This window comes from Miniopterus natalensis, chromosome 2 (genome assembly GCF_054644295.1).
Source record: "Miniopterus natalensis isolate mMinNat1 chromosome 2, mMinNat1.hap1, whole genome shotgun sequence".
Lineage (NCBI taxonomy): Eukaryota > Metazoa > Chordata > Mammalia > Chiroptera > Miniopteridae > Miniopterus > Miniopterus natalensis.
The window spans coordinates 156,452,553-156,465,354 of NC_142082.1; the positions used below are offsets into that span (position 1 = coordinate 156,452,553).

Genomic DNA, 12,802 nt, shown 5'->3' on the forward strand with positions numbered 1-12,802 from the left:
CAGCATGCTCGCCGCCCGCCGCCCGCTGCCCTTCCCCTGGCCCTCCGCAAGCTGCCCACCTGATGAGGCTCTGGTCGCCCTTACGGCACAGCCCTTCAGGAATCCTAGAGATCCCTCTGGGCCAGCATTCCTTTCCCGCAGCGCGCGCGCGCGCACACACACGCACACACACACACCAGCATTCCTTTCCCGCAGCGCGCACACACACGCACACACACACACCCCAGCATTCCTTTCCCGCAGCGCGCGCGCGCACACACACGCACACACACACACCAGCATTCCTTTCCCGCAGCGCGCACACACACGCACACACACACACCCCAGCATTCCTTTCCCGCAGCGCGCGCACACACACACACACACACCAGCATTCCTTTCCCGCAGCGCGCGCACACACACACACACGCACACACACACACACACACACACCAGCATTCCTTTCCCCCAGTGCACGCACACACACACACACACACACACACCAGCATTCCTTTCCCCCAGTGCACGCACACACACACCCACACACACACACCAACCCACCAGCATTCCTTTCCCCCAGCGCGCGCGCGCACGCACACATACACACACACACCAGCATTCCTTTCCCCCAGCACACACACACACACACACACACACACGCACACACACACACACACACACAATGCTGCTGCTTTCTCCAGCTTCCACAGTACCTGAGATGATCACATATGGCTTTCAGATGATGTTCTGGTTACACACTGGTCTTTGTTCTAGGGTTGTTTGAACGCAGGGATTGTTTTATTTTCTTTTTAAACCCCAGTCATCCGCCCGAGGTCTGGGCCAGCATGCAGACTCGGTAGTGTCTCCTGAATGGATGAGTGACAGACCAAGCACATACTAAAGAGCAAAAATGTGTTGCTCCTGTATATTAACATGGTCTGAGGAGAGGTGGGAGGCAGGTCTTGAATAATATCAAATTATTCTTCAAAAAATTTCAGAGAACCTGATGTAGATTTTTTTCCGAGCAACATACACATTGAGACTGGTGTCAGGATTCGCTCAGAGCTGGAACCCAGGTCTTAACTATCCAGGGCAGCATGTTTGAGTCCCTGGCAGTGCTGCTGCGGAGGTGTCAGCAGGTGGGACTAGTGACTGCAGAGACCAAGAGGTGGGCATCTTAAATAGTTAGGAAAACACAGTGCAATATACAGGTGATGTAGCCCAGAAAAGTATCCTTGAAACCTATGTCCCTCCAATAAATTTGATTGAAAAATAGATAGATAAACTTCAAGATAGTTTGTTTAGCCCTGGCCAGGTGGCTCAGTTGGTTGGAGCATCATCCGCACACCAAAAGATTGTGGGTTTGATTCCTGGTCAGTGCACATACCTGGGTTGTGGGTTCGATACCTGGTTGGTTCGCATGCAGGAGGCAGCCAATTGAAGTTTCTCTTTCACATCCATGTTTCTACGTTTCTCTCCCTATTTCTCTTTCTAAAAATCAACAACAACAACAACAAAACATATCCTCAGGTGAGGATTAAAAAATTTTTTTAAAGGTAGTCTTAAAAAATTATAAAAAAAAGAAAAGCCTGACTGATATAGGAGTAGGATCTGTATTGATTGCAAGTTACCAGATAAAATAAAAACAACACTTGTTTTCCCAAAAGTGGCTACAGCTTTGTAAGACTAAATGACCCTTTGTGGTTATGAAATTTTTCTTTTCTGTGGAATAGCTTGATGACTTTCAGTTGCATAAGAAGGGAGAGGCCCACCCCCTTTCCCTGCAGATGTCCTGAGCTGTCCCTTCAGTTTGTGTGTGTCCTAAAGTGAACATTTCCAGATTGCCTTAATGATACAGTCCCTTGACCAGCTTCTCAGCCTCTCCTTATTTCCTAATGCTTACTTCTCCGCGTGTTATGGGATTACAGAGCTTCGCATGGCCATTGAATAGGATTTGAAAAAAGAAAGACAGATTATTACCTGGCAGGCAGCACTTACTATATTTTTATGGCATTGTAGAAAGTAAGTGTGTGGCACACAGGTTGTCCTTATGTTGCTAAGAATTCTCTGCTGAATGTAAAAATCATTTCAGCAAGGGCCATGTAAAATTATTTGCCATACGTACATTGACTATGAAGTACCGCACTTGGCATTAGTCATGTTTTGGCTGAGTGTTCTGCCCGGCATTCGTGAAAAGATGAAAAATCTGCACATCACGCAAATAGTTTTCCACATAGGCTCAAAGTACCATCCCACAGCCTCAGTGCGATGTGCTGTGTTGCTTTAACCCTGTCTTTGGTTCCAGTGAACAAAATCAAGTACATGTGACTCGCAGAAGGCCCGCCCGATGCCAAAGGCGGGCCCGCTGCTGGGCTTATAATGACACCGACAATGGTGTGAGGACGGCCTGGCCCCTGCAGCGGCCATTCTCTTTCCCCTCCTCCAGACACCTGCTCCTAGGGAAAGCATATAATTTTATCTCTGCTAAAATCTGCCATCTCTACTTCGAATTATTTTCCCTTGCAAAATTAAATGGAATTATCCATCATGGGCATGAAAAGTTTGATTGCTAACTGCCTAGGTCTAGACATATGAATAAACCTGTATTATCCTATCTCTTGGATCCATCTCAGAATGCTATGATTTTTACATAAAAGTAAAAATTGCAGGATAAGAGGAGTAAAACTTAATACATATTGTGAAGGTTCACAGAGTAATATGGCCTGTGACTTACTATAACCAAAATTGATTTTCCACTGGTTATAAAACTAAAACAACTATTTGAAAGCAAATTTACTTTAACTGATGAGATTTAAGATAAAATTATAGGAGCCTGTTTCTGATGGGGATTCAGCAGGTCACAGTCCATCACTGGGCTTCCTTCACTCTCCTTTTCATGGAAACAAGAAGGTTGTAGGTAGGCCCATTCTTGGCTCCCAGTAATTTTCCAATTTGGTAGATTCTCATAGTCTCCTGGAGCCTTTTTGTCCTTATAGGTACAATGAGAAGCTTGGCTTAAGAGTTCATGGCTCTGCACATTTGATTTTTAAGCAGCAGTACTTTCTGCAAAAGACATCTTTCCTGGAATCCCAATATATACAAGCAACCAGAGTGGAATTGTTCTGAAGTAAAGAAGTATAACCCAGAGCCTCATTTAGTTCACTCACCCAAATAAGATGATCGCTAAGGTTCTTTCCAATTCAGAATTTTCAGATATTTTGTTTTAATTTCAGCCAGTTATATTAGGACTAAGGGCCAATCCATGTGAAAAGGGGACATCATCTGATTTAAGCAAACACCTAGCAACAGACTTATTGGCATGTGATTTTGGGTAGAGAAGATCTATTCCAAGTCTGTCTCCACACATGACTATGGGAACATGTAGAGGGAGGTCTAGATGGTGGACAGGAGCATGGTGTGAGAGAGACCTTGGCTGGAGTTTGGACTCTACTGTTTACTAACCACAACCTTAAGTAAGTTATTTAATCTCCTTGATATACAGTTTTCTCATTCATAAAATGGGATTGATACTGGCACCTACTACCTGGGGCTACTGTGGGGATAACTGAGGTAGCAAGTCTGCAAGGCTCTCGGCACAGTAGTGCAGGCGTGCAGCACTTGCTCAAAGGGTGCGCGCTCATTTAAACACATGTTTATTGAACGAGTGAATGAACGCATGAATATAGAATTGGCTTTCTGTTTCTGACATCTGGAATATCTTTATGTTTCATTTAATTCAGTTTTAAATTTGAAAATTTAGGCCGGCTAAAGCAAATTTGCTGATGCAAATAATCTGATTGTGATTATGATGCAGGTCCATGATTTTTGAAGGAATAAGAAAAATTGGGATGCTAACATAACACACACAGCTTTCATTTAGAAAACAAAGTCACAATTCAGGTCCACCTGGCTTGTCAATATAATTCTCCCCCCCCCCCCCCCATGAACATAAAATGCTCTTGAGAAGGGGGCTTTTAGAGCAGTCATTCTCAAACTGCAGCTCCTGTCAGAGTCACCTGAAGTGCTCGCTGAAACACAGGGTGCTGGGCCTCACCTGCAGACTTTCTGAGTCAGGAAGTCTGAGGTGGGGCTTGAGAATTTGCCTTTCTAACATGTTGCCAGGTGATGCCGATGCTATTGGCCTGGGGAATATACTTTGAGCATCACTTCGGAGTAAAGATGACATAGTTAAACCCACTTATATCATTTGGAGAGCAGAGGTTAAATACAGAATGGTGATGAAATGGCATGCACTTAAATACAGGGGCAGGCAAAACTAGGTTTACAGTTGTGAGTGCAAAATATATAGTTTATTCTTTTATTTTCATTCTCACCAGAGGACATGCTTATTGGTTTTAGAGAGAGGAAGGGAGGGAGAGAAAGAAATAATTTATGTGAGAGAGAAACATTGATCAGTTGCCTCCCATACGTGCCCCAACTTAGGTATGTGACCTGACAGGGGATCAAACCCGCAACCTTTCAGTATATGGGACATTGCTCCAACCAACTTAGTCACTGGCCAGGGCAGAGTTAATTCTTATATTATTACTTATTAATTATTGTATTATTCGTATTACAACTGTAAACCTATGTTTGCCAACCCCTGTATATAAGGGACCTATATCAACTATAAATTTGATTTCAATGATAATTATAAAATGTATGATTCTTTCCAGGTATTTGGTTATTTTTGTCCAATTTTATTTTTAATGTGAATATACTTTTTATGTTCAAAACAGAAGCAAACCTTTTGTACAATGTTGTTTGTTTCGAATTTATTTATAAGCTACTCCAGCGCTGTAAGCTTATACACTGAAATATATTTTCTTGTTTTTGTTGCAGTACGGAAGAGAAGAGAGCGACTGGACAATCGTCATATCCTGAACGGAAAAATGCAGGATATTATCTGTGTGCTATTGGGACAGACTATTGCTTTGGAATTATGATTGATTCTTTCGCCGCCCATTTTTGGTTGTGCATAATGTAATTTATATTATCAGTGTTAGCGGGGTGATGGTTTCCTTATACCAGAGAGAATGAATTGCAATCATCAAATGGTGTTTTGTAAACTTGGTGGTAGAAGCTTATCTTCCCTTCCCCTAGAAAGACGATAATATAAGCTTTAGAGCATGGAATTCCCTCAGCAATCTTAGTGCCTCCCTTAGTACTTCACTCAAATAAAAAATGTTTATTCTTTAGAGAAAGTTATATTCTGCTCCTCAACCAAATGAGTTTTTTGTGTGTTTGAAGCGGATCTTAGTCAAGTTCATAGGTTACACTTCCTGTGACACGTTTTCATCCTCAGAAAGTTTGTTTTTCTAAAACCAAAACACTGGATTTCCTCACGTTGTGTTTGTTTGCAGGCCCCCAAGTCCATCCTAAGGTCAGTGTCTCCCTTCTCCCTGACGCCACAGTCTGCTTTAAGCTCTCCTCGTGTGTCAGCAAGACCGGGCCCATTTCCACCACTGCCCCTTCCACACTGTGTTGTGACTGGCTGCTTGCTGGGCTCCACTACAGCACTGAGGGTCCTGTGCCCTAGAGATCTCTGTGTCTGCAATGCCTGGCACATAATGGGTACTCAGTAAATAATGAATAAATGAATATTTACCTTCTATAGAAGTGAACCTTCTTTGTTTCTATATTATGAAACCCCTCCGGTAGAATGGTGATCGATTCTGACTTTGCGTATACTTACCTCATATTGTCTTTAGTTTTGATGGACTGCTAAGTCATTAGAGAGACTCAGAGGCACGGAGCTTTGTAGGTCAAGACTGTCTTGGAGTTGAAGTTATAATTCTACAGAGAAGTCATGATATCCTACCAGCCAAATGGAAATGACAAATGTTCTATGTTAAGTGTTAAATACAAGATAAATCATTGTAATGAGTTTTTTAGCAGGAGGCAAAGAGAGGTATGACCTGGTTTTTATACCTTTGGTTTTGTAGGTGCTCTTTTCTGTTGAAGGGGGACCGGATGATATAGACATTTTCCTCATTTAGGAGCTCTGAGTTAAAATTGTATCCTGGTTTATCTAGGGGAAAGCAAAAGTAAAATAGAAAACATTTACCCTTGGAAGGTCAGCTCTGACATTGTATTTTGGTTTGCTTTGGTACTAATAACTTTCATCTTGATGATCATATTTTATTCTCTTTTCAAAGCAAGGGGAAAAAAAAACCCTACAAGTTCGATGCACTGAAAATTCTTCCTTAAGGCATTTAGCAGCACATAGCAGATGGGGCTTTGATTCTTGTCAAAGACTTTTGGCCATGGGGTCCTTTTAGATAGGAACGGTAAAATGAAAATTAGGGGAGTATGAGATGAAAAAGAATGGTAAAAACATCTTTTAGGGGGCTTTTAATTGTTGATCTGAAGGCTTGGGAGAGTCTGTTCTTTCCAGGCCTCGGGTGCTTGGTGAGTCCCCTGCACTCCTTCCCCACACAGCACTGTAAGGGTACGTGCTTGCCTTGGCTAAGTCCCGGGACCCCGTTTTTAATACAGCATTCTAGAAAAGACTTCCAGGTAATTTCAACCTGTCAAGTAGCACATAAGTGACCAGACTCACATTCCTAGGAGAAATGGAAGTCATTTGTTGGCCACAAATGCATTTTATACTTTGCACCTCTAAATTTAGTATGGCAAGACATGTCCATTACAAAAGCTAGAGAACAATGTTTTGATATTACACCTGTATGATTTCTTTTATTTAAGAGCATTTTGCCAGGCGGGTGTGGCTCAGTGAATTGAGTGTCCTCCCATGCACCAAGAGGTCACTGGTTCGATTCCCGGTCAGGGCACATGCCCAGGTTGCAGGCTTGATCCGCAGCAGGGGGCATGCAGGAGGCAGCCAATCCATGTTGATGTTTCTCTCATTGATGTTTGTATCTCTCCCTTCCTCTCTCTCTAAAAATTCAATAAAAACATATTTCAAAAGATAAATTTAAGAACATTTTAAGCCTTCCTACCAGACTTAGTAAAGATTAATGATATACATTTAAAGAAACTGAAGGTCTGAAACACAACACAACCTGCCATTCCCTTTAAGTAAGATGGGAAATTGACCTCAACACTAACTTATTAAATAGATTTAAAGGGAACATCTGTACATCTTCTTTCCTTGTGCAATTATTTGTTTAATTGCAGTGGATTAATACCGTGTGAGTGGCACGTGATAACTAGGCAATTATCCTTTCCTCAAGACTTAGTTATCGTAATACTAATTGATCATTTAAGGCACATGATAGTCTAGCATAAGAACATATAAGGCTAATCTGCTCAAAAAGATCAACAAATTAATATTGTTGCTGATATTTGCATAATTGGCTGCAGTTATTTAATGTTTAATTGGTTGATCGAATGAGATTCAGCAATTCACATGTGCGTGAATATAAACAGAGCCGGCGGCACTTAAATGATAATGATTAATGTATTTTGCATGTTCTTGTCTGCCCACATTTTCCAGGGTTTTTTTTTCTTCCATTTCAGACCAAGTTTGTCAGTTTTTGCCAAAGCACATCAGTAGAAATCAAGATTTTAAAAGGAAGCATTTTATCAGACAAAACATGAGCATTTCCTAAGGATATTTGCTATTAGAAACGTTCTAGGTTGTAGTGATTTATTATGATTGGCTCCTGGTACCAGAGGAAGAGTGAGCATCGGAAGTGTGCACCGTGCGGCTGGCAGGAGCGAATAAATTAGTAATACCTGCTTTAGCCTTTGCTTGCAAAAGTACCAAGGAAAAGGGAAATGACCGAGAAACTTTGTTAGGGAATCATGGTTTTCCTCCCTGGGAAACATCCTTTATTCTTGAAAGGTTTATATAAGAAAAGATCAGAGGTGGCAAATAGAATGTGCAGCGTAACATCAACTGTATGACATAATGTGAGCACTCCCGAAGGTCCGGGCGGCCTGCGTTACACACCCGGGGTAAAATGCTTCACCGTGTCAGTCCTCTTGCTTGGTATAATTGTATCTAAGCAAGCAGTCTTGCTTGCCTCAAATCAGACCGTCTTGGATACTTGAGGGCAATTAATGAGTATGTCTTAGTCAGAAGAATGGTAGGAGGCCTTTATTAAAGCTGCAGTTTGGACTCTGCTTTAGGACTTTGCGCTGTGAAATCAGCTGCCAAATAAGCGTATTTATTTCCCCCACTCAGTGTGCAATCACTGTATTCTTTTTTTCTTAAAAAGTTTCTTTTTAAAATTATATGTTCAGTTTATCCTTATGATTGGGTAAATGTGTTTTAAGTAGAAAATGATAGCATTTGTTCACTTCCAATGACTGATACTGAAAATATTAGAGCAGTAAATATTCATTGGAAGCATGGAAGCGAAGGGCTTAGGGGTTAGAGAAACATTGTAAGATCCCTTCTTTCATGTCCTGATGCTAAATATTATCAAAGAATCCTTCCTTGCGATGTGGATTTGCAAAAACCTAAGGTACAAATAGTAATGGTGGCAAGTAATCTCAGTGGACCCTTTATAACACCTGTTACTTTGCTCTGCTACAAGTAGCATTTGTTCAGCTGTTGCTTTTCCAGATACCGTCCCAAAAAGGAGTCAGAGGGTACCAGCTTTTCAATAATCATAACCTATTCATTGACAAGGATCATGTTGATTATAGTTAACTTGATCAGTAAGTTTGGTAAATATTGACTGAGTACTCACAAATGTACGTCTAACACAACTTGCAATAGGGATTAGGCAGTTAGTTTTAGAAAATAAGTAGTATATATACATATATTACCCTCATGTTGTTTGTATGCTACAACTTAAACAAAATTTTAGGTATAAAAGCAGTATTTCATGCAGCTAGATAATAAGGAGACAAAGGCCAGACAGAGCACATCTGTTAACAAGAAATTGCAATGGATATTTTCGTCTCATTTTTCAAGGATATTCGTCCCTTTTTCCATTCCTCTTTCCTCTAGTCAGAACTCTTCAGCCTAGTCAGTAGTTCGGGCGACCCAGCCTCTGCCTTGTGATGTGGGTTACCTCCTCCTGGTTGACTACTTACTGCCAACCTCTGCTCCGCTTGTGAGCTGCATTCTTCCCGAGCACTGCTGAGTTGTCATGGCAAATCTAACAAAGGAGCACCTCAAATTACAGCATCTTTGCTTGTCTTAAATTCCAAGTCAGATAATACTGAAGTAAAATGTTCCTAGAGTGATTTTCTTTGGAAAATGTCTATTATGAATCAAGTTGTTTAGAGTGTTAGCTTGAAAATAGTGGATCCAGCTACTCAGACAAAAACAAAAACGGGTGGAAGACTAACTTTAATAATGATTTTTCACAGTTTGAGGTTTTAAAAGAAAGGTCATTTAAGCTATTGCAAAGAGATTCATTTTTATTCTTGCCCCAAAAGCCCTTTTAAAAATACAAAGGAAGAAGGAAATGATTTATTTTTCATCTTCAGCACGCATTAAAAGACTTCTCAGATATTTTTCTTTTTTTTTGGACGGAGGGGTTGGTAATGAGGCATATCAACAGGATAGTGTCTGTGGGTAAATGATTCCTTGGGATCAGATATATGGAAACATTTGCTTAATGAGTGATAAAAGCATACAATTTAGTCTTAGAAAATGAAGTGGGCTTTAAAATCTCCTGGGCACAAGTGCTGAAGGATTAAGAATCTTATTGTGTCTGAAAGTATATCTTTCACCCCACAGTAGATCCAGTTAGTAAGGCCTCAAACTTGAGTTGCATAATGTTTAACTTGTGGGATCTTCTGCTGGAATGGTAAGAACCAACTGTGAGTTGTGGTACGGGAATGATTGAAGTGTAGGTTCATCGACAGATTTCTCTGCACGTCCACTGTCACAGTGGTTAGGTTCCTCGTTACCCATTATTGAATTATGGAGGAAAAGTTATCTAGAGATGTCAGGGGAAGAACAGCTGGAGGTAAAGAAAGGAAAGAGTGGTAGAGAAAAAAAGAATCGGGCTTCTGCGTTCTCCAAAGGAGCTTTTTTCTTACTCTGCCAGCCATAGGGATCTTCAGCTTTCACCACAGGTGCCGCGTACAAATAGTGCCAATTAGGAGGTAACCAAATATAGCGGCAGTTCATCAGATATTAGAATTAGGCCGTGGTCATCAGGTAATAATCTGAGGGTTACATGGAAACCACTTTAGATGACTACTTACTTGAGTAACTATTTTATAATTGCATTGTCTACAAGATCTGTTGTGTCATTTCTTCAGTCATTTTGTTCTAAGATTGTGAAGCTTCCTGAGGCTGAATAAAAGAGTTAGTGACCAGGAGCAGACTGTGGACTGGACTAGACTGTGACAGTTTTTCCTCCTTAGAAATAGTCTTTACCACTATCCCCTTTCTTTGGCGAAGGTTATTGGTTTGGAAATTAGTTGAATATTATCATTTAGTTTTTAACAAAAATGTGCAACAACATGCAGCATCCTCAAGCTAACTTCACGTGGTTTTGAAAGTCATTCTCAGGGGTAAGAAAGGAACTCAGGTATCCCTCACTTTCTGCCTCATTGAGGAATTTTGGAAGAATGCAGGAATTCTCTCAGGGGCATGGCTGTAAGTAGACTTTGAATCCTCTTAAAAATAAGCCAGCTTCTCCGTGCATCTGTAAACTGTTCCTTGGTTGACCTATGTGAGTGGGCCGTCCCAAGGTGTGCTCAGCTGGCTAGTACACGGAGCTTAACCCTCTGTTCTGAAAAATTTGTGCTTGCTTGATATGGTGGCTGGGGGGAAATAGGTGTTTGAAGAAGCAGCTCTAAAATCAGAGTTTAAAGATAGAGAAGGAGAATATCAGCTTAACCGTGGAGTTTTCTGAATGGGTTCTCACGTCTAAATTTGGTTGTGATGAAACACCACAGCCACTGCTAGTCTCAAATTTCTCTAGGTGTGTGGCTATTCTTGAAATTCTCTTTAAAAAAAAAACAAGTAGAAGGAAATAAAGGGTTTGTCAATAAGCATTCGAGTTCATGAAAAATTATTGAAAGGTTATGTTAAAAGGGTTTAAAATGCTCACTAAAAGCGTCATGATGGAGATGTGGAGTGCTAAAGGAAACTACCTCGTTCTTTGAAGGTTTTGTAGAAGCACAATTAAGCCACATAAAATGGTTTTGTTACATATGAACCATCTGGTGTGAAAGAGCTTTGTAATGTCTGAATGACCTGGAATAATTGTATTTTGCTGGCAATAGACACGTTCTTCATTGTTTGCAGGTTCCTCATCAGATCTTTAATTACACGCTGATTCTGTCATCAATAAACAACTTCAAGGAATCTTGTTTGTGTAGTCCCTTGAAATCGGCACTGTTGGATGCACAAAATAATAATGTTTAGTTATCATTTTCATGCTGTTCCAAGGTTTTTGGGTCCTGGGATGTAAATGTAGTGTGGTATTTTTAAACCAAAATGACATTGCGAGAATGAAAAGTATTGAGTACGCCAGAAAGACCTAAACCATACAAATGGCCAGAGTATAAATGTGTCTCATATTTTTAAACATTTGGATAAGAAATACAGTGTGCATTTGAGATTGTCCTTTCTTTTAGGTATGAATCTGACCTTAGTAGAATTTAGCTTTGTCTTTGCAATTTTGCATGGAATAAGGGGAATGGTTCCTTTTCCCCATTCACTGTTATAATTAATCTACCTCAATGATAAAACAACACACCCATCTGTGGCTAACCAGCTTGAGTAAAAGACACTGTGAAGTAAAAAGGTACTTGATGTAAACCTTGAGAGCATCAATGATGTGCCCTTTTAATCAAAACTGGCCTTGTAGAAATTGCCCTTATATGCATTTATCTTTGAGAGAATAAGGCCAAATGTAGAGTATGTGAGGGGCACAGATTTCATATTCATTTTCTTATGATTTGGCTCGGTGAATGTAAGTGCAGCAAAACCTAAGGTTTTTCAAAGAGTTATTATCAACAACGTATAAGGGTTTAAGTGCTCAATGACCTTCCCCAGACGCTGTCAAACTGAAAATACTGGCTTTAATATTTTCCAAGAAGTTGCGTGCAGAGTTTAGAAGGTCCAGAAAAGGTTATTAGTCAAGTTCTCTTACAGTGTCAATGCCCAAGTCCCACAAGAATGACAAAGACGGACTTGTCATTCCTGAGGGTGGTGACATACATTCACTGGAACTTACATGATTTATCAGATGAGATAGCAGTCTCCTTCATGGTAGAATGTGTCTTTTCTACATTGGTTTACTAACAAGCAAAAAACAGAAAAGGGGGGATAGGGGCAAGGGTGAATTTTCAATCGTTTAATTTTTTTCTGCTAAGCTGATTCAGCTTGATCTTAAGCATATTTTTAAAATCAGGAATTGATTCCACATGCATGATATATCATAGTTGCCTTACACCATAACTTATCTTACAATGAAATGGTCTATTGTAGCCTGACTTTATAATGGTGACAACTTTCAGGATCACGTTCCTGTAACCAAAAAACCCACGGCCAAGACGTACATTCTTAGTGTCTGCAGAACAATCACTGGGCTTGTTTTCTCACTATGTCTGTAGGCAACAGGGACAGTGTTGACTCAAACCCATGGTCATTCTCTCCAGAGATCTTCATCACTAAGTCAAAAGAATTTTTGAAATAACTATTAGATTAACTCATGAAAAATTTTAGAGTTGCAAAATTCAGGCTCATTGTATTCCAGATACAAAAGAGGTGATTAAACTTTATTTGTTTTCAAGTTAGCTACAGTAATCCAGTAAACATTCTGCTCAGCAGAGGTGGTGCAACCTTTAATCTCTGACTTCTTCCAAGCCAGGCTGGATGTAACAAAACCTTTCTTTTTTTAAATGTATCCTTTATTCATTTTAGAGAGAGAAACAT

The 12,802-nt window shown here is 40.4% G+C and overlaps 1 protein-coding gene across 2 annotated transcripts in view; it reads left to right on the top strand.

Moving 5' to 3' along the window:
* The window catches only part of BCAT1 (branched chain amino acid transaminase 1), a 94,360-nt gene extending 83,133 nt beyond the window's left edge, over window positions 1-11,227 (top strand). For both annotated transcript variants that reach the window (XM_087814756.1, XM_016197388.2), the window contains one exon: window positions 4,822-11,227. In XM_087814756.1, the coding sequence (XP_087670882.1) occupies window positions 4,822-4,863 (42 nt within the window). In that variant the 3' untranslated portion in view covers window positions 4,864-11,227. The remainder of the gene's footprint in view (window positions 1-4,821) is intronic.
* Window positions 11,228-12,802: the final 1,575 nt, after the last annotated feature.